We start from the raw sequence: 21,036 nt of genomic DNA on the forward strand, positions 1-21,036 counted from the left end.
CTCTTTCTGGATGACCAGGGCTGCGGGGTCCCCATTTGGCCCAGTAACAGAGCTGGAGGTAGGAGGTGAGGACGGCTTTCGTTTCCATGGCTCTCGGAAGGCCCTGAGTGGCAGGGGAGGCCTGGCGGGGAGGTTCCCAGAGCCAAGCCATTGGGCCCCCACACTCACCCCTGGATGCTGGCTCTGTTGGCAGAAGAGAGCAGTCAGAGCCATGTCCTGGAGGGCCACGTGGGAACAGAGTGTCTCTCTGCCCCTTTGGGCCAGGGCGGGTCTCCCCACCCTCCCTCAGGAGGAAGGAGTCACTCAGGGTCCTTTCAGGCTGGGAGTCTGGTGCCCGGGCGGCTAGGCCTGGGGGCACACCAGGGTCTGGGTTTGCTGGGGCTCAGGAAGGCCTCTGAAGGAGAGGGGGGAGGGAGGCTGAGGAGACATTTGGAGACAGAAGTTCAGCCAGGCCTGGTGGCTCCCCTTCCTGGCCATTCCCAGGAGGAGACATGAAGGCACAGGGTTAGTCCACGTGTTTGTATTGAGGCTGCTTCACATGGTCCCTCCCCAGGCCTGGACCAGCCTAAGAAGCCACACTGAGTTCAGTGGCCGCCATGACACTGTCCGCGCCGCTCACGGGGGCTGTGCCCAGTGGCTTCCTATCCACCTCCTCCAACGGTTATGCACAGGGTAATGACCTGTCCGCCCCCGGTGCCACTTCTGGCTGAAGACAAAGCACAGGAAGACGAATGTCACAAACACGAGCAGCAGCACTATCACGACCGCGATGATGATCACCATCTGGTTGTTGGGCTCGGGCTCTGGGGAGGGAAGGGCTAGAGGTCACAGAAGTCCTCTGGTCCCAGGTGCCAGGCTCCAGAGGGCCAGCTGTCTACCCGTCACCCAGCCACCCACCCCTGGGCAGCCTGCTGACACTCTGCATTGCAGAGATGAGTGGCAAACGGTGTTATCACTGGAGGGAAGGAGGACCGGGGTCCGGGCCACCAGCCGGCCTCTGTGAGACCATGAGGGCAGATGGACTCAGAGGGTGCCCTTGCCATGTGCTGCCAAACCTCATGGTCTGCTCTGTGGCGAGGTCCAGACCAAACCCCTCCCTGGGCAGAGATGAGGGAGCTTTGGCCAAACTCTCTGAAGACAAAGAGGATCTTGACCATCTAGGGTCACAGAAGCGGGACTCCAGGGGACCTTCGGGGTCAGTCAGGTCAAATTTATCACTGGAGAGAGGGGTCAAGGCCAGAGAGAGGAGCTTGACTTGGTTAAGGTCACCCAGCTCACTCATGACCAAGCAACTAGTCAGGGTCCAAGCCAGGAACTCGCCAGGAGCTCCAGGGAACCGCAGGGACCAAATGTCGTTTCCCCGAGTGCCTCCCCTAGGCTGGCAGAGAGCGGGGCAAAGGCGTTTTCTTCCCCTGAGGGCTGAGAGTGAATGTCCCCCCACCCCGATCTGTGGGCTCCCCCTCACCTTTGACTTCAAGCCTCTGGGGATCTAAGACTCTGTGGACGAGGCCACCGCCGCGAGAGCGCAGGTCCATTTGGGCCTCGCATGAGAAGTTATGGTGGCCGTCTTTGCTGTGAGCTGTGATGTTATGGCTGACCAAGGCATCTTGGGGGGAAGGTGCTGTCCCCACAAAGGTGTGATTGTACAAGATCTCAGTACCACGGAGCAGGGTGACAGTGAGGCCTTCGAGGGGCTCCACGGTGGGGACCCTGCACTCGATGGTGAACAGTGTCCCTATGGCCACTGAGGTGGGCCACAGTGTCAGGAGCACTTGCTTTGGAGGGTCTGCAGGAAAGCGGAAGGGAGGTCTGCTCAGGATGGGGATGCTGCTCCGGCAGGCCCCGCCCGGCCCAGACCATCCCCTGGGACCACGGTGTTCTCAGGAAGTGGGCTGGTGCGGGAAGGAGGAAGCAGTTCAGGGTGAAGGATGTCTGGGTGGTAGTTTCAGGGACCTGATGACTTCTGGAATGGACAAGAAAGGAGGTGCCCTGGTGTCTACAAAGAAAAGGTTCAGAATCAGTTCAGTCAACTAGAAAGATTAAAGTTTTAGCTGTATCTCTTTCCTCTCCATAAATTCAATAGAAATTTCAAAAATTAAACAGTTGGATAGTTTTTTTGAGAGAAACTTAGAAGGGAGTACTCACTGGAACGGGGCCATGAATTGTGAGATTCTTCAGAGGTGGGGGCAAGAGTCAGACCTCCCTTGGTTTTCAGGATCAGGTTTAAAACTACCACTATCCCTTACTATTAAACTCCACAGTTCCCTGAGTTCCTGTTTTTTTTTTTTTTTTTAACTCAAGATTGATTTCTTTGGTTGTGCCAGGTCTTAGTTCCCTGACCATGGGATCAAACCCAGGTCCCCTGCATTGGGAGTGCTGAGTCTCAGCCACTGGACCACCAGGACATCTGTCTGCATTCATTTTTGAACTAGAATACCTAGCCCCCATTACCCCAGGGTAATATGTAGATTTTGGACATCTTTATACTCATTTGATCCACTGATGACTGTTCTGAGTGATACCCTGGGTGCCGAGCTTCTGGGAGAACCCTGGTCTCTCCATGGTCTCTGTGGCCAGTGGGCAGGTGTGTGTGTGTGTGATGGTCACACATTTGCAAAGGGCCCTCAGGGGGATATAAAACCTCAACCTTCTCTCCAGGAGGTGAATGGGTTAGTGGTGGTTGTGCCAGCCCTCCTGATGGGGTCCCTGTTGCTTGTCATGGGATCTGGGGTGTTCTGGTGATGGGGGTGCTCCCCAGCTGGGAGGGGACTGTGGAAATGACTTTTAGATTTGTCTAAACCTTGCTTGGATTGTCTGCCTCTGAGTAAATCTCAAAATCCTGGTTGCTGGCAGGGTTTGAGGAGGCCAGGGGAGTGTGTGAGCAGATTCTGAGCCCGTGGCCTGGATCCAGGAGCCCGGGGAGGTGGGGACCATAGGACAGTGCCCAGGAGCAGTGGCAGAGCTGCTCTGTGTGGGTTTGCAGACCCAGGCTCCGGCCTCGGGGAGCAGGGCCCATGGGCGACACTCACAGAACACGGTGACGATGAAAACTTTCGTCTCCTGCCTGCCACCGCAGGTGAAACTGCACATGAGCTCCACGTTCTCGGAGATGTTGACGACCTTGAACAACTTCCACTGAGCCTGGCCCTCCAGGAGAGTGTTGTGTAGGGCTGTCTCCAGAACAAGTTTCTCGGGGTCCGTACAACTGGCAGTACAATTAATCACCTGAAACTCTCCAGACCCCACCATCCGGTGCTTTGGCTCTTTGGGTACCTCGAACTCCTCCTCACCAGACCCTGGAAGACCAGAAAACACTGCTCAGCAGACAGCTCCGCCGCCATGCCTGGAAGAGCTGCCTGTGATGGGCACTCTGATTAGGGCACTTCTGCTCCTCTCTTCTTGTGCAGACATTATTGCCTGTGGTCTAGACCAACGGGGCTGCCCCCTAGCTGTCTCCCTGCCCCTGCCTGCTCTTCTTCCAGCTTCTCACCTCCAGGTGAGACTTTGTCGTGCACATCTCCTATCCCCAAGATGATTATATTCAAACTCGCCCCCCAGCCCAAATGACCCCTCCTCTGTGAAGGCCTCCCTGAACTGGAGGTGGATCGTGTCCTCTCAGGCCCCGTGTCCATGAGTTCGGCTCCTCCCCACTCCTTCCCTCTCTTATGCAAATCCTTATAGAACACTGGCTGCGTGGCAGGCACCGTTCTAGGCTCTGTGGAGCCCTCAGAAATGGTAGAAGACCAAGACTTCCCCTGTGGAGCTCACACTGCTGCGAGGGACACAGAGTAACCAACAAGCAAACTAACCTGTCTGTCCATTGATGGGAAGTACCTGGGAAAGGAAATAGGGAGTGGGGTGCAGCTGCCATGTTAATACTGTGCTCAGCACAGGTTTCATGGAAACGGTGACATTTGAGCTAAAGATGAAGGAGATTGGGGGAGCTTGGCTGGCAGGTGTCTGCTGAGGGCAGAAAACCACCAGCACTGACCCTGGGCAGAGAGGAGGCCAGGGTGGCCGGAGCCCAGGGAGGAAGAAGGTGAGGAATCTGAAGTGGTCTCGGCCAGCTGGTCCAGGGCTGTGCCCTGTGTCCCTGCCACACCCGCACTCCCCCCCGCCACCCCCCAGCTGTCAGCTGGGGCTAGAGGGAGGCTCTGCAGGGAGAGAGAGAGCTGCATTTGAATCCCGAGTTTGCCAGCTCTGTGGCCTTGGGCAAAGTGCTTTCTCTTTCTGAGCCTCAGTTTGTCCATCTGTCAAATGGGTTAGTAATCCCTTTCCTGCATGGTTGCCATGAAAGCACCTGGCAGGATTTCCAAAACAGAGCACTGAGCGCATGGAGGCATTCTCCTTCACCGTCCCCTGGACTCCCCGGAAGGGGCTTCGTTTTCACTTTCCACTGACCTCTGCTGTCCACTGGGTCACCTCTGAAGACCAGCTGGGACATGCCCTCACCTTCCCTTGAGCCTCAGCCTCCCTTCATTTCCTCATCAGTCTCCACGACCTGCCACATCCACACACCCTGAAGCTATGGGGCCCGTTCAACCCAGTGTGTGGAGGCCAAGACCCCAACCTGCTGCCCCGGGGTCATGCGGTCATGGGGAAGCCAGGCTCACACAGCACCCCACACCCGTAGCAGGTGGCCGCTGTGCTCAAAGCCTCAGCGACTTCAGGACCAGGACCCACTTCTCCGCATGATACCAGGGGTACAGGTGACCTACCCTCTGGCTGGCAGGCACCCAGTCTGGACCCCCAGGCTCACCCTGCAGCAGAGCAGGGTGAGAAAGGCTGCGAGCGTTCCACAGCCACCAAAAGGGGATATCTCCGGTGGCGTCCACAGGCTCACAGGGAACAGCTGAGGACTGCCTGCAGAGAGGTGAAGGGCTCCGGTCAGGCAGGCGGCAGGGGAGGACTTGTGTCTGCAGTCCGGAACCCCCAGCCTTCTGTAAGCTGATGACCGTATTTCCTCTCATTATCTGAGTGGTCTTGGGCAGGCCACGTGGAAGGCCAGCTCCCAGGGCCACAGGTCTATAAGAAACTGGGCAGAGGAAGCCAGGACATAGCCTAGTTCTCCTGGCATGCTGCCATCAGGGGTGGGGCGAGCACCCGGGACTCATGCGTGTGTGGACGCAGGACAGTCACCGCTACAAGCCCCAAATCTGGGGAGCCCCGAATCCCACAGGACTCATTATTGGGGTCAACCTAGAAGGGACTTTCCAAGTTGAAAAGAGGGTTTGGGAGGTGATAGCTGGACATTCTCCTCCTTCCTCTGGCCCCCTCCCTCTTAGATTTCTGGTGATATACAGGGTCCCCAGGCACTTTCCTGTCTCTTTTCTTAGCTAAACGTGATTTCACGTCAACTAAGACAAGGAGAAAGGAAAAGAAAACTAGCATTTCCTTATACCTACTCTCTGTTAAGTTATGACCAACCTAGATAGCATATTCAAAAGCAGAGACATTACTTTGCCGACTAAGGTCCATCTAGTCAAGGCTATGGTTTTTCTGTGGTCATGTATGGATGTGAGAGTTGGACTGTGAAGAAGGCTGAGTGCTGAAGAACTGATGCTTTTGAACTGTGGTGTTGGAGAAGACTCTTGAGAGTCCCTTGGGCTGCAAGGAGATCCAACCAGTCCATTCTGAAGGAGATCAACCCTGGGATTTCTTTGGAAGGAATGATGCTAAAGCTGAAACTTCAGTACTTTGGCCACCTCGTGTGAAGAATTGACTCATTGGAAAAGACTCTGATGCTGGGAGGGATTGGGGGCAGGAGGAGAAGGGGACAACCCAGGGTGAGATGGCTGGATGGCATCACAGACTCGATGGACGTGAGTCTGAGTGAACTCCGGGAATTGGTGATAGACAGGGAGGCCCGTCGTGCTGCGATTCATGGGGTCGCAAGGAGTCGGACACGACTGAGCAACTGAACTGAACTGAACTCAACTCTCTGTTAGGGACTAAGTCAATGTTTTAATACATTGTCTCATCATCACACCAAATCTACCAATGTTGATTGCGCATCTGAGGAAGTTCAGGGCTCAGGTAAGTTAATAACTTGCCTAAATCACAACGATATTAGGTGATGGAACTGCGGTGAGAATTTAGGAATGAGGAGCGTTTGGTTGGAGAATTGGTGGTTGCCAGGGATTAAAGGGAGGGAGACACGGACTGAAAGAGCAGAGAGGACTTTAGGACGGAGAAGCTGCTCTGTTTGCTACGACAATGGTGCATACGTGTCAGTACACACTTGCCCAAACCCACAGAATGTAGACACCAAGACTGAACCGTAGAGTCGACGGTGGTCTTTGGGTGATAACGACGTGTCAGTGCAGGTTCATCAGTCATAAGGAATGGACCCTCTGCTGGGGGATGCTGGTAACAGGAGAGGCTGTGCATGTGTGGGGACAGGAGGTATGTGGCAAGCCTCCTCTTCCCCTAAGTTTTGCTGTAAACCTAAAACTGCTTTTTTTTTAAATGGAGACAGTGGAGGACAGAGGAGCCCGGTATGTTATAGTCCATGGGTCTAAAAAGAGTCAACACAACTTAGAGACTGAACAAGAACAAAAAAATAGCTCAAACACACCACCTTGAAAGACAATCTTCTTGGTTAGGATTCTTGCCAACTATGGATTGTTGTTGAACATGCAGGCTTTTAGGATTTTCCTTTTTGGGTTTCCCTGGTATCCAGTCGTTAAGACTCTTGGCTTCCACGCAGAGGGTGAGCCTTGGAGCCCTAGTCCTTGATCTCCTAGGAATTAACATTTCATATGTGCATTGCATGGCCAAAAAAAAAGAAAATGCAGGCTTTTAAACTGAGTTTTTAGCCGGGTTTATAGGGAGTCATTTGTTCAATCATTCCTAAATTCTCATCTCAGATTACATTTTAAAAATATTTAAACAGAAAACTTAGATCTACATTGTTTATGAGGCACGTCGAATGAATAACAGTGTGAAATGGTTGAAAGTCGAAGAATGATAAAAGATACGCCAGGCAAAAGCTAACCAAAATAAAACCAGGAAAGGTCTGTTCATATCAAGCAAAAGGGAATTTTAAGACAAAAATATTTATTAGGGACAGAGGGAGTACCTAGATTAAAGGATCAGTTCATCTGGAAATTATACGAGTTCTAAACTTGTAAGCGCTTAGTTTGAAGGAAAAACAAAGAGATAAAACCATCATCATAGCAAGAAATTTTAATACAACATCTCTCTATTATGAATAATGAAGCAAATGTGAAAAATGATCAACATCATTAACCATCAGGGAAATGGCAAATCAAAACCACATTGAGATATCACCCACCACTGTCAGAATGGTTATCATCAAAAAGAGAACAAACAAAAAGCATTGGCAAGGGTGCGGAGAAAAGGAAACGCTTTTGTACTGTTGGTGGGATTGTAAATTGGTACAACTGCTGTGGAAAAAAGTATGGAGGTGCCTCAGAAAATTAAAAATAGAACTGCCATATGATCCAGCAATTTTACTTCTGGGTATTCTTCTGAAGAAAACAAAAGCACTAATTCGAAGACATATATGCACATAAATGTTCGCTGTGGAATCATTTCCAATAGCCAACATGTGGAAGCAAATTGAGTGATAAAGATGTGCAGAATATTATTCAGCCATAAATAATGAAGTCTTGCCATTTTCAACAACACAGATGGACCTAGAGGCTGTTATGCTAAGCGCAGTGAATCAGACAAAGACAGTTACCAAATATGATCTCACTTGTATGTGGATTCTGAAAAACAAAACAAACAAAACCAAAACCAGGCTCCTAAGTACAGAGAACGAATGGGTGGTTGCTGGAGACTAAGGGGCTCCAAACTAGATGAACGGGATTAAGAGGTACAAAGCACCAATTAAAAAATAAGCCACGGGTATGTAAAACAGCGTAAGGAATATGGTCAAATATTTTGATAACTCTGTATGGAGAGAGGTGGATACTAGACTTATTGTGGTGATAACTTCAAAATGTATGCAAATACCAAACCACTGTGTAGAATATCTGAAGCCTACATGATATTGTACATTATAGGCCAGTCCAGAAACTTAAAATAATATATCTAGTAATTCAGGAGGAAGACCATACAGATTCATAGAAACAGAAAGTAGAACAGTGGATGCCAGGGCCTGGGGGCAGGAGGGAATGCTGAGCTGTTTGTTTAATGGGTGTAGAGTTTCAGTTCCACAAACTAAAAAAGGTTTAAGATCCACTGTGAAACAATGTGAATGTAAGACAACCAAATAGACATTTAAAAATGGTTAAGTGGTGAAATTTGTTATGCGTATTTTACCATAATCGAACATTTAATTAATACAATGTTGTAAATCAATTACACTTCAATGAAGTTAAAAATTAAAAGACTATAAATCATTTATGCCAAGAAATATGAAACCAAGTAGACCAAATCTTAGAAAAAGTAGAACTTACCTAACTTGATTGAAGAAAGAAAAGCCTGAATAGTTCTACAGCTATTAAAAAAATTACATCCATAATTTGAAATCTTCCCACAAAGAAAACATCAAATCTAGACAGTGTTACAGAGGTTTAAGTAGGGATAATTCTAATTTTACAAAAGCCCTTTCTGAGAATGAAAATAGTAGGACATGCTCTCTTTCTATGAGGCCAGTGTAACCTTAATACCAAAATGAGACAAATTAGATGAAACAGAAAAATTTTAATTAAATTATACTTTATATTATATTTTATATTATATTTTAATTTATATTATGAATATATTTTATATATTATATTTATATTATACATTTTGTTTATATTATATTTTATATTCACTCATGAATATACATGAAAAATAAGAAAAATACCTAGCAATGTATTGAAAATATTAGACATCATATCCAAGTTAGGCTTAGCTATGAAAAGTTGGTCGAGTGATAGAAGAGAAAGCTATGAATGTCATTTATTATTGTTGGTGATAGTAAATTGTGGTGCTCTATGTCACATTGCTTATGCCCTTCTCTAAAATCAGCTGCATTTACAGTGGATAACTCCCTGTAACCTTAGATTCATCTTATGCTCCAAGGTCCGACCTCAGTTTTACACCATGTTTCTTTTTGCTTTTTTTTCTCAATCTTCTTCAAGGCTTTAGGAGTCACTTAGCTACCTGCTAGCGTTTCCCAGAAGCCTAGGAGTGTCAAGTTCCCTAACGTGAAACCCTCAACCAACAAGAGGCCAAGAACTGGCAGATACAGCTCCAGCCTCGTCCTTTTGGAGAGGCGATGCTGGCCAGCATCCTGTAGACCTATCAGAGGTCCCGACAGACTTGAGCTTGCTTTGCTTACACCTGCAACATCAGTTATGCGTCCTCTATTGGCTTTCACTCCTTCCCTGCCCCAGTCTTCCTGTTCCTTATTTCCTGCCTCCTGGCTTCAATAATTAAATAATCTACCTGAAATAATCTACCTGAACTGTAGTCCTTGTTGCAAGCTCTACTTTTGAAGGAGCCCAGACTAAAACCTTACATTATGGTTTTAAGAAGAAAAATACATATGATCATCTTAATAGATCTAGGAAAAAAAAAATGATGACATTCAACATTCTTTCATGACAAAAGCTCTCAGCAAGCTAGATGGAAATGTCCTTAATGTGATAAAGGAAAATTAGAGAAAGTTTTCATATGTACTATTATTTATTTTACATATGTATTATTTTCTTTGATGAGGAAATTTTAGGACATTTCCTTTAAAATCCAGAACCATACAATGATGACAACTATCTCTGCTTCTATGTAACATTTTCCCACAGGTCCTAGACAAGACAAGAAAAAGTAATTAAAGGCCTAGGCGTGGGAAAAGAGTAAAACCATCAGTATTTTCATATGATATGGTTGCCTAGGTAGAAAATCCGAATGAATGATCGATTGGGTGAATGATTCAAAATAAGAGATTTTTGCAAGACAGTTAGCTGTGAGACCAATATCCAAAAAGCAATTGCTTTTGTGTATAACAGTAATATACAAAACTGTAATTTAGGACTTTCCTGATGGTCCAATGGTTAAGACTCTGCACTTCTACTGCAGCGGCCGCAGGTTTGATCCTTGGTCAGGGAAGTTCTGCATGCTGCATGGAGTATCCAGGGGAAAAAAGTAATTTAAAAAGCATACTATGTATAGTAGCAAAAAGATAGAAAGTATATATATATATATACAGAAGCAATAAGATAGCAAAATGTACAAAGACCTATAGTAAGAAAGTTATAAAACACTATTGAAAAACATTAAGTACAATTTAAATAAATGTAGAACCAGCCCATGTTCATGACTAAGAGATTCAATACTATAATGAGGACAATCCTCTTCCCATGGAAATAATGAAATTCCAATGGATCCTAATAAGGGTTTCATGGTACACAAAAGATGATTCTAAAACTTATTATGGAAAGAACAAAAGGACCAAGACACTCCTAAAGAAAAATAAAATGAGGGAATTTGCTACTAGTATTAAGACTTACTATAAAATATGATATTGGTATAGATGTAGACAGATTAACCAATGGAACAGCATAAAGTGCCTAGAAATAGACTTGCATGAAACGCTGCAAAACTGGCATTGTAGATCACGGGGTGGAAGAAGGAGATATAAATGAATGATGCTAGATCAAGTGGTTAACTATACGGAGAAAAGAGGTGGGTTTTGACGGAATCCCCCTTCTAACCAGATAGGACTTCATCGAATGGGATTCATCAGGAAACTTGGGTGTGACCCCGACAGGCTGGGGACTATACTTGTCTCTACTTCACATGGAACGAAGAAATCAATTCTATCTAATTTAAAGATTCGTATGTAAAAGAACACTTTAAAAACTTTTATAAGAAAATATGTTTAGTTGCTAAGTCGTGTCCAACTCTGTGACACCATGGACTGTAGACCACCAGGCTCCTCTGTCCATACGATTTCCCAGGCAAGGATACTGGAGTGGGTTGCCATTTCCTACTTCAGGAGACTTTTCTGATCCAGGGGTTCAAACCCTGGGCTCCTGCAGCGGCTCTTGCATCATGGGCAGATTCTTTACTGCTGGGCCACTGGGGGAGCTCGTGAGAAAATACAGGAGAGTATGTTTATGTCCTTGGGGCAAGGAAAGATTTCCAGAGCAAGACCTCAAGGTCACTACTGCTAGAATAAACAACTGATAATTGTGAGTATATTAAAGACATCATGAACATTTCAAGGAAAACAAAATGTCTCAGCTAATGAAAAGATGCTTTAACTCAGTAAGAGCCGGGGAAGTTAAAACCACAATGAGGAACCACTTTATATCTACTGGATTGGCAGAAGTTAAGAAAGTCGACACGACCAACTGTTGGAGAGGCCATGGGTCAATAGGAACTCGTATGTTGCTGGTGAGAGTGTATTTTGGTTCTGTGAGAAATACTGAGGCATTATCTTCTAATGCTGAATAGTGTTATATCCTATAACCCACAATTCCACCCTTTGATATATGCCCTAGAGAAATTTTTGTACTAAGAACCAGAAGACCTGGTTTCTGTGTGACCCTAAGTCACTTTATCTCTGTGTGCCTCAGTTTTCTCTTCTGTAAAATGGGATTAACCATAGCACATTCCTTATGGGAAGGGTGTGTGGATTAAACGAATTAAATGACAATATTGAAAAGTATTCAAAACAGTAGCTGGCACACAGAATAGGTTCTACAACTATTTCATAAAATGAAAATAAATGGATGTGATACAGCACTAAATTAAAAGAATCAAGAGAACAATAACAACAGACTTTGGGAGGGAGGTTGTTTATGTCTGGGTGGGAGGTGAGTGGCACAGTAGGTAGATGGAAGGTTTGGTGGTAGTTCATCCTTTAGTGCTGGGTTCTGGGCTGATCGTTAGGTTATCTCACTGTGCAATGCACATGTGTGTTACATAGATGTGTTCAGTATGTGTCACATATTACATTTTACAAAAAGAATACAAAGGGAAAAGAGAAATTCCTACCTATCTAGAAAGTAGGCTCTTGGAAGTATGAGCCACAGGATAGGAAAATCCCTTCTAACCAGGTAGGACTTCATTGAATGGGATTCATCAGGAACTTTGGGTGTGACCCCAAGAGGCTGGGGGGACTATACTTGTCCCCTAAGCATCAGCTCTGAGCTCAGTCCAGATGACCTAGACTCATGTGGGCCGTGGCAGGAAGGCAGCCCACGCTTCTAAGAGGGTGGTGTGGTTGACAGAGCAGGAGAGGAAGAGAAAGGACAAAAACAGGAAATAACCACCAAGCAATAGGCTGCTGGACTCAGAGAGATGGCTGACGTGAGCGCCTCATGCAACGACCAAGGAGCCGGAGGAAATTCTATAGCAACTCCAGCCCCTGGGCTTATGGGGAGACAGGGAGAAAAAGAACAAGAACTCAAGTGTTGATTGACAATCTATCCCAAGCCCTTTCGACTCTGCCAAGAGGGAAGCAGGGAGCACCACCTTACCTGTATCAGCTAACGGGTACTGCCGTGATGGGGAAAGAGGGTGGCCGGGGTCCACTTCCAGCAGACATTGTTCCCTGGGCTGCTGCTGGTTCAACAAGTGTTGCCTGGTTTTTGACTGAATTCCCTTCTCAGACGTCACGTGCTTCCTGTCCCAGCTCTGATATCCGACTATGACTTTCTGTTTATTATCTCTCATTTTAAACCCCAGTAAATATATACTGGGGCTTCCCAGGTGGCTTATAGGTGAAGAATCCACCTGCCCATGTGGGAGCCAATCCCCGAGTCGGGAAGATCCCCTGGAGAAGGAAATGGCACCCCAGTCCAGTATTCTTGCCTGGGAAATCCCATGGACAGAGGAGCTTGGGTTGCAAAAGAGTTGGACATGACTCAGTGACTAAACAACAGCAACAACAACATATACACTCTGTAAAACTGACCCTTCTGACCGCTTTTAGTGTAGGGTTCTGTGGCATTAAACACATTCACATCTTGTGTAACATCCACCACCATTCCTCGCTAGAACCAGCATCCCTCATCCTCATCCCAAAGTGAACACAGCCCCTCTCCTTGAAACACTGGCTTTCTATCCCCCTCCCCGCAGCCCTGGGCAACCACTGTTCTCCTTTTGGTTTCTGAGTTCGACGACCTGTGACTGGGCCCTCCTGTGAGTGGAATCAGACATCATTTGTCCTTTTGCGACTGGCTTATTTCACCTAGCTTGATGTCCTCAAGGCTCATTCATGCCATAGCACATTAGTTAGAATTTCCTTGCTTTTGAAGGCTGAGTAGCATCCCCTTGGATGCATACACCCCATGAGGCTTATCTACTCGTTGGTCAGTGGACACTTGGGACGATTCCTCCTGTGGCTCTTGTGAATAACACTTCTGTGGTCATGGGGGTACAGACAAGTCTCCAGGTTCCTGCTTTCAACTGTTTGAGGCAAATGCCCAGAAGTGGAATTGCTGTGGCCTATGGTAGTTCCATGGTTTTTTTTTTAAATTATTTTTATTTTGGCCATGCCTTGGGGCCTGCAAAATATGAGTTTCCCAACCAGGAATTAATCCCAGGTCATGGCGATGGAAGTGCTGAGTATTAACCACTGGACCACCAGGGAATTCCCTCTCCACTATTTCTTTTGATTTGTGTTTTCTGTGCCTCTGGCGCCTTGGATGAATGAAACAGATCCTGGATGAGCTGCCCAGAGAAGCCCTGCAGGAGGCTTGTCAACATCAGGGAGTAGGGTCTTCTGTGTATTTGACACGCCCTACTACTCAAAACTTGGAGAAGGAAATGGCACCCCACTCCAGTATGTTTGCCTGGAGAATCCCATGGACAGAGGAGCTTGGTGGGCTATAGTCCCCGGGTCGCAAAGAGTCAGACACGACTGAGTGACTTCACTTTCACTACTCGAAACTACTTACACCTGAGAATGATTGTGTTCTCAGATCTTTTCACATCTGCCGCTTCACCTAGCAATTAAAAAAAACCTCCCCTGGCAGAGTAGCTTTGTACCAACAGACAAAGTTTCAGAGCTGGGTGCTAGGCAGCCAGCTGGGCTCACCCACAGAGGTTTTGCTCTCACAGGCCTGCCCCTCAGCGCCTGCCACTGAAAGTCCTGGCTTAGGAAAGACACAAATGAGTATGCGTCTGGGACCAAGACAGGGCTTTCCTGGTGGCCGAGTGGTAGAGAGTCCACCTGCCAAAGCAGGAGATGCAGGAGGCTGGGGTTCCATCACGGGGCAGGAAGACCCCCAGAGGAGGGAATGGCAACCCACTCCAGTATTCTTGGCTGGAGAACCGCCTGGACAGAGGAGCCTGGCGGGCTCCAGTCCATGGGGTTGTAAAGAGTCAGACACGCGTGAGCATGCATGCATGCGTGCAAGAGACCGACAGTTGAGGCCACAGTTGCTGAAGTTCTGCTGGCTTTGAAGTGATCTCTCCTGGTACATTTGTGCCTCGATTTCTTCATAGAAGTTCTTTTGAAACCTTCCTCTCACAATGCTGGTCGAATGTTGGGGTGGGGGCATCAGGATCCAAGGCTTCGAGGGGCCCACGGGATTTTGGAGTTTTAAACACGAATCAGGGTGCCGGTGTCATTGACCTTTTCCCCTCCTCCCCTCCCCCTCTCCTTCTCAACCCATTTTGTGACTTCTGAGCAAATCGCTTTTTGGGTCTGTTTATTTCCTTCTCTTCTCTGCTAAGCTTCCTGTGCCTTCCCCTTTGAACCACCAAGAGCAGGTTCAATAAATGTTAACTAGATTTAAGCTATTGGCTAGGTTTTATGAGACACGTGTGTACATGCTAAGTCACTTCAGTCATGTCCGATTCTGCAAGCCAATGAACTGCAGCCTGCCAGGCTTCTCTGTCCATGGGGTTTTCCAGGCAAGAATACTGGAGTGGGGTGCCACTTCCTACTCCAGGGGATCTTCCCAACCCAGGAATTGAAATGAACCCAGGTCTCCTGCATTGCAGGTGGATTCTTTATGTGTGTGTGAATATATATATATATAATTCAATGTACTGTACACCTGAAACTAACACCGTATTATATAAATTCACTATACTTAAAATTTTTAGAAAAATTTTAAAAAGTCAGTAGATACTACCAGGTGTTTATGGTTCTTTAACTATTAGAGTATGTGTCCAGGGTCAGAGGTGACAGTCACAGAGTCTGGGTCCAGGGGCAGCGATGGGACCTTGTCAGGTGAGTTCTGGGGCTTGACCCTGACCGCCCTTTCTCCAACTTCTATGCAACCTTTGTAGCTGTAATGATGCCACCCGGCCACAATCAGAAATGTGTCACAACAGCAGAGAACCGCCTCAGTTTGTTTGTCAGTGGATAAAGGGCCACTGACATGCCCTAACCTAACTTTAAGAGATGAGGGCAATTTGAGCATTCTTTGGCATTGCCTTTCTTTGGAATTGGAATGAAAACTGACCTTTTCCAGTCCTGTGGCCACTGCTGAGTTTTCCAAATTTGCTGGCATATTGAGTGCAGCACTTTCACAGCATCATCTTTCAGGATTTGAAACAGCTCAACTGGAATTCCATCACCTCCACTAGCTTTGTTCGTAGTGATGCTTTCTAAGGCCCACTTGACGTCACATTCCAGGATGTCTGGCTCTAGATTAGAGATCACACCATCATGATTATCTGGGTCGTGAAGATCTTTTTTGTACAGTTCTTCTGTGTATTCTTGCCGCCTCTTCTTAATATCTTCTGCTTCTGTTAGGTCCCTACCATTTCTGTCCTTTATCGAGCCCATCTTTGCATGAAATGTTCCCTTGCTATCTCTAATTTTCTTGAAGAGATCGCTAGTCTTTCTCATTCTGTTCTTTCCCTCTATTTCTTTGCACTGATCGCTGAAGAAGGCTTTCTTATTTCTTCTTGCTATTTTCTGGAACTCTGCATTCAGATGCTTATTATATCTTTCCTTTTCTCCTTTGCTTTTTGCCTCTCTTCTTTTCACAGCCATTTGTAAGTCTTCCCCAGACAGCCATTTTGCTTTTTTGCATTTCTTTTCCATGGGGATGGTCTTGATCCTTGTCTCCTGTAGAATGTCACAAACCTCATTCCATAGTTCATCAGGCACTCTATCTATCAGATCTAGTCCCTTAAATCTATTTCTCACTTCCACTGTTTAATCTTAAGGGATTTGATTTAGGTCATACCTGAATGGTCTGGCGGTTTTCCCTACTTTCTTCAATTTGAGTCTGAGTTTGGCAATAAGGAGTTCATGATCTGAGCCACAGTCAGCTCCCAGTCTTGTTTTTGTTGACTGTATAGAGCTTCTCCACCTTTGGCTGCAAAGAATATAATCAATCTGATTTCGGTGTCGACCATCTGGTGATGTCCATGTGTAGAGTCTTCTCCTGTGTTGTTGTAAGAGGGTGTTTGCTATGACCAGTGCATTTTCTTGGCAAAACTCTATTAGTTTTGCCCTGCTTTATTCTGCATTCCAAGGCCAAATTTGCCTGTTACCCCAGGTGTTTCTTGACTTCCTACTTTTGCATTCCAGTCCCCTATAATGAAAAGGACATCTTTTTGGGGTGTTAGTTCTAAAAGGTCTTGTAGGTCTTCATAGAACTGTTCAATTTCAGCTTCTTCAGCGTTACTGGTTGGGGCATAGGCTTGGATAACTGTGATATTGAATGGTTTGCCTTGGAAATGAACAGAGATCATCCGGTCGTTTTTGAGATTGCATCCAAGTACTGCATTTCGGACTCTTGTTGACCATGATAGCTACTCCATTTCCTCTGAGGGATTCCTGCCTACAGTAGTAGATATAATGGTCATCTGAGTTAAATTCACCCATTCCAGTCCATTTCAGTTCGCTGATTCCTAGAATGTCGACGTTCACCCTTGCCATCTCTTGTTTGACCACTTCCAGTTTGCCTTGATTCATGGACCTGACATTCCAGGTTCCTATGCAATATTGCTCTTTACAGCATCAGATCTTGCTTCTATCACCAGTCACATCCACAACTGGGTATTGTTTTTGCTTTGGCTCCATCCCTTCATTCTTTCTGGAGTTATTTCTCCACTGATCTCCAGTAGCATATTGGGCACCTACAGACCTGGGGAGTTCCTCTTTCAGTATTCTATCATTGTGCCTTTTCATACTGTTCATGGGGTTCTCAAGGCAAGAATACTGAAGTGGTTTGCCATTCCCTTCTCCAGTGGACCACATTCTGTCAGACCTTTCCACCATGACCCGCCCGTCTTTCCAAAGAAAGGCAATGCCAAAGAATGCTCAAACTACCGCACAACTGCACTCATCTCAGATGCTAGTAAAGTAATGCTCAAAATTCTCCAAGCCAGGCTTCAGCAATACATGAACCGTGAACTTCCTGATGTTCAAGCTGGTTTTAGAAAAGGCAGAGGAACCAGAGATCAAATTGCCAACATCCACTGGATCATGGAAAAAGCAAGAGAGTTCCAGAAAAACATCTATTTCTGCTTTATTGACTATGCCCAAAGCCTTTGACTGTGTGGATCACAAGAAACTATGGAAAATTCTGAAAGAGATGGGAATACCAGACCACCTGACCTGCCTCTTGAGAAATCTGTATGCAGGTCAGGAAGCAACAGTTAGAACTGGACATGGAACAACAGACTGGTTCCAAATAGGAAAAGGAGTACGTCAAGACTGTATATTGTCACCCTGCTTATTTAACTTCTATGCAGAGTACATCATGAGAAACACTGGACTGGAAGAAACACAAGCTGGAATCAAGATTGCCGGGAGAAATATCAATAACCTCAGATATGCAGATGACACCACCCTATGGCAGAAAGTGAAGAGGAACTAAAAAGCCTCTTGATGAAAGTGAAAGAGGAGAGTGAAAAAGTTGGCCTAAAGCTCAACATTCAGAAAATGAAGATCATGGCGTCTGGTCCCATCACTTCATGGGAAATAGATGGGGAAACAATGGAAACAGTGTCAGACTTCATTTTTTGGGCTCCAAAATCACTGCAGTTGGTGACTGAAGCCATGAAATTAAAAGACGCTTACTCCTTGGAAGAAAAGTTATGACCAACCTAGATAGTGTATTCAAAAGCAGAGACATTACTTTGCTGACTAAGGTCCGTCTAGTCAAGGCTATGGTTTTTCCAGTGGTCATGTATGGATGTGGGAGTTGAACTGTGAAGAAGGCTGAGCGCCAAAGAATTGATGCTTTTGAACTGTGGTGCTGGAGAAGACTCTTGAGAGTCCCTTGGACTGCGAGGAGATCCAACCAGTCCATTCTGAAGGAGATCAGCCCTGGGATTTCTTTGGAAGGAATGATGCTAAAGCTGAAACTCCAGTATTTTGGCCACCTCATGCAAAGAGTTGACTCATTGGAAAAGACTCTGATGCTGGGAGGGGTTGGGGGCAGGAGGAGAAGGGGATGACAGAGGATGAGATGGCTGGATGGCATCACTGACTCGATGGACGTGACTCTGAGTGAACTCCGGGAGTTGGTAATGGACAGGGAGGCCTGGCGTGCTGCGATTCATGGGGTTGCAAAGAGTCGGACACGACTGAGCGACTGAACTGAACTGAACTTTAAGAGAGGATGGGACTGCTGTCTTCCTGGGTTTCCAGAAAGAGGGAAACAAAATCTGATGAAAAGATAACATCTCCACCACCACAAACACCATTCCTTCTTTATTCCTGTTAATGAAAGGCTACAGTTGGAGATAAGGGCACATCCTCGCTGGGAGAATCTCCTGTGAGTATATGAAAGGCCTCCAAATGGCATGGCAGTAAAGGGGGAATCTTTATTTGATTCAGCATTTCCTGAACGTATATGGACACTGAGCCTGTTTTTCTGAGTTTCACCTCCCTTGGAACTCATATTCTGAGGCGTGGACTTTGGGAAACGGTCCTGTGGCTCTTGGTTCTTGGCTCTTATCTGTACCAGCTGCCTGTCAGTCCATGGCGTCTGGGGAAGAGGTGACTCGGGAGCCCTGGGGAATGAACGGCCACTCCACCCCGACCCCACGGTGAACCCGTGAGCCCTTCTTCCTGGTGCCTCCCCACCCTGCTTCCTGTGTCAGTCACACCCCTTTTCTAGGAACATCACAGGAAGGCGTGGCCCTCAGGCTTGATTCGGAAGGGACCCGAGCCCAACCTCTGACCCAAAGGAGACTTCCCCTTAGTCTGCTCAGGGTGAGGCCCTTCCCTTCTGTTGGTTTCCTCCCGAGACCGCACCGGCTCCCTGGCAACCCTCCTCTGGCCCGGCTGGGCGGTTCAAGCTGTTAGCAGCCCTTCTCCCTCCCGGAGCCAGGATCTGCTGTCGGGGACCCTGCACCCCCGCTTCCAGCTTAGACCCTCATTCCTCATCACGTGACAGACGTCTGTGCCCCCACCAGCTCCTCCCACGTCTCTCCAGGCCAAACTCCTGTGTCTTCAAACGTCAGTGAGTTTCCAGCCCCTCACGGTCCTGCCCTCCACCCCTGGCCCTGTCATTAATGTCATCATCTCTGCTGGGCTCAGCTTTCCAGTTTCTGGTAACTTCTGGAATCTTGATTGGGTCAAGAATCATCTTGGTGATTGGTCACTCTTTCCAGCTCTGCAATGCCTGCAGATAAACATCCCTGGTGGCTCAGATGGTAAAGAATCCTCTTGCAATGTGGGAGACCTGAGTTTGACCCCTGGGTCAGGAAGATCCCCTGGAGAAGGGCATGGCAACCCACTCCAGTATTCTTGCCTGCAGAATCCCATGGACAGAGGAGCCCAGTGGGCTGCAGTCCCTGGGGTCGCAAAGAGTTGGACATGACTGGAGTGACTTAGCATGGCAGAGGCAGACAGACCCATGAGCCTGTATTTCTGCAGCTTCATCCAAATCACTGAGCCGGGCTGGGGAGGGGAAGGTGGATTTGGAGGTTCAGGGAGGAGGGGGCGGGAAGGGTACTTACTGGGCTTACCTGCCAACCTGCTCAGGGGCCAAGTTTATATATTCAGTTGCTGTCTTGCCGGCCTTGCCCTTTCCGTGTCTGGAAACAGCCCCCAGGAACCCCTGGCGTTTTCCAGTACAGTCTCCCAGGGGCTCTCATGTTCTCGCCAGCCCTGTTCGTCTGCTCATGGTTCACTGGCCCAGACACAGGGTCATGACGTGATTTTCTGCCTTGGCAAAGGGTCTGGTTTGTTTCTCACCAAAGAAAGGATGTTAAGTGTTCTTTCTTTTAATATTTATTTATTTGGCTGCTCCTGGTCTGAGTTGTGGCATACAGTATCTTTGGGCTTTGTTGCAGCACATGGGATCTAATTCCCTGACCAGGGATCAAACCTGGGTCCCCTGTGCTGGGAGCATAGAGTCTTGTTTACTGGATCACCAGGCAAATCCTGTTAAGTGCTCTTGATCTTGAGGAGATGCTGGTCTGCAGGGGGAGAGGACTGAGGCCAGCCAGCCAGCCACCAGGGCACAGACATCCCAGCTCAGTGCCTGCCTGGCCCCGGGAGACAGACAAACAGGCGGGGTTAACTGTGATGTTTTTTTGTCATCATCTCCTGAAGCTATAGAACAGTGACAGACTTTATTTTCTTGGGCTCCAAAATCACTGCAGATGGTGACTGCAGCCATGAAATTAAAAGATGCTTACTCCTATGACCAACCTAGACAGCATATTAAAAAACAGAGACATTACTTTGCCGACAAAGGTCTGCCTAGTCAAAGCTATGGTTTTTCCAGTAGTCATGTATGGATGTGAGAGTTGGACTATAAAGAAAGCTGAGCACTGAAGAACTGATGCGTTTGTACTGATGTTGGAGAAGACTCTTGAGAGTCCCTTGGACTGCAAGGAGATCCAACCAGTCCATCCTAAAAGAAGTCAGTCCAACATATTCATTGGAAGGGCTGATGCTGAAGCTGAAACTCCAATACTCCAGCTGACTCATTGGAAAAGATCCTGATGCTGGGAAACATTGAGGGCAGGAGGAGAAGGGGATGACCGAGGATGAGATGGTTGGGTGGCATCACCGACTCAATGGACATGAGTTTGAGCAAGCTCTGGGAGTTGATGATGGGCAGGGAAGTCTGGTGTGCTGCAGTCTATGGGGTCACACAGTCGGACGCAGCTGAGCGACTGAACCAAACCTGAAGC

At 47.2% G+C, this 21,036-nt stretch overlaps 1 protein-coding gene across 1 annotated transcript; it reads right to left on the reverse strand.

The window, feature by feature from the left end:
* On the reverse strand, positions 146-4,444 carry LOC108633333 (intercellular adhesion molecule 2-like). The gene is made up of 4 exons (XM_018064018.1): positions 4,402-4,444; positions 3,030-3,296; positions 1,466-1,786; positions 146-803 (listed from the first exon to the last, which is right to left on the reverse strand). Exons 1-4 carry the CDS (start codon positions 4,442-4,444, stop codon positions 616-618), a joined length of 819 nt encoding a protein of 272 aa, XP_017919507.1. The 3' UTR covers positions 146-615.

Source organism: Capra hircus, chromosome 19 (genome assembly GCF_001704415.2).
Source record: "Capra hircus breed San Clemente chromosome 19, ASM170441v1, whole genome shotgun sequence".
Lineage (NCBI taxonomy): Eukaryota > Metazoa > Chordata > Mammalia > Artiodactyla > Bovidae > Capra > Capra hircus.

Coding starts and splice junctions, on each gene's coding strand:
- LOC108633333 (XM_018064018.1), bottom strand. CDS start 4,444: ATGTCCCAGCTGGTCTTCAGAGGTGACCCAGTGGACAGCAGAG. Junction 3,297..4,401: donor TGACCCAGTGGACAGCAGAG/GTCAGTGGAAAG, acceptor CTGGTCTTCCAG/GGTCTGGTGAGGAGGAGTTC. Junction 1,787..3,029: donor TTTCATCGTCACCGTGTTCT/GTGAGTGTCGCC, acceptor GCTTTCCTGCAG/ACCCTCCAAAGCAAGTGCTC.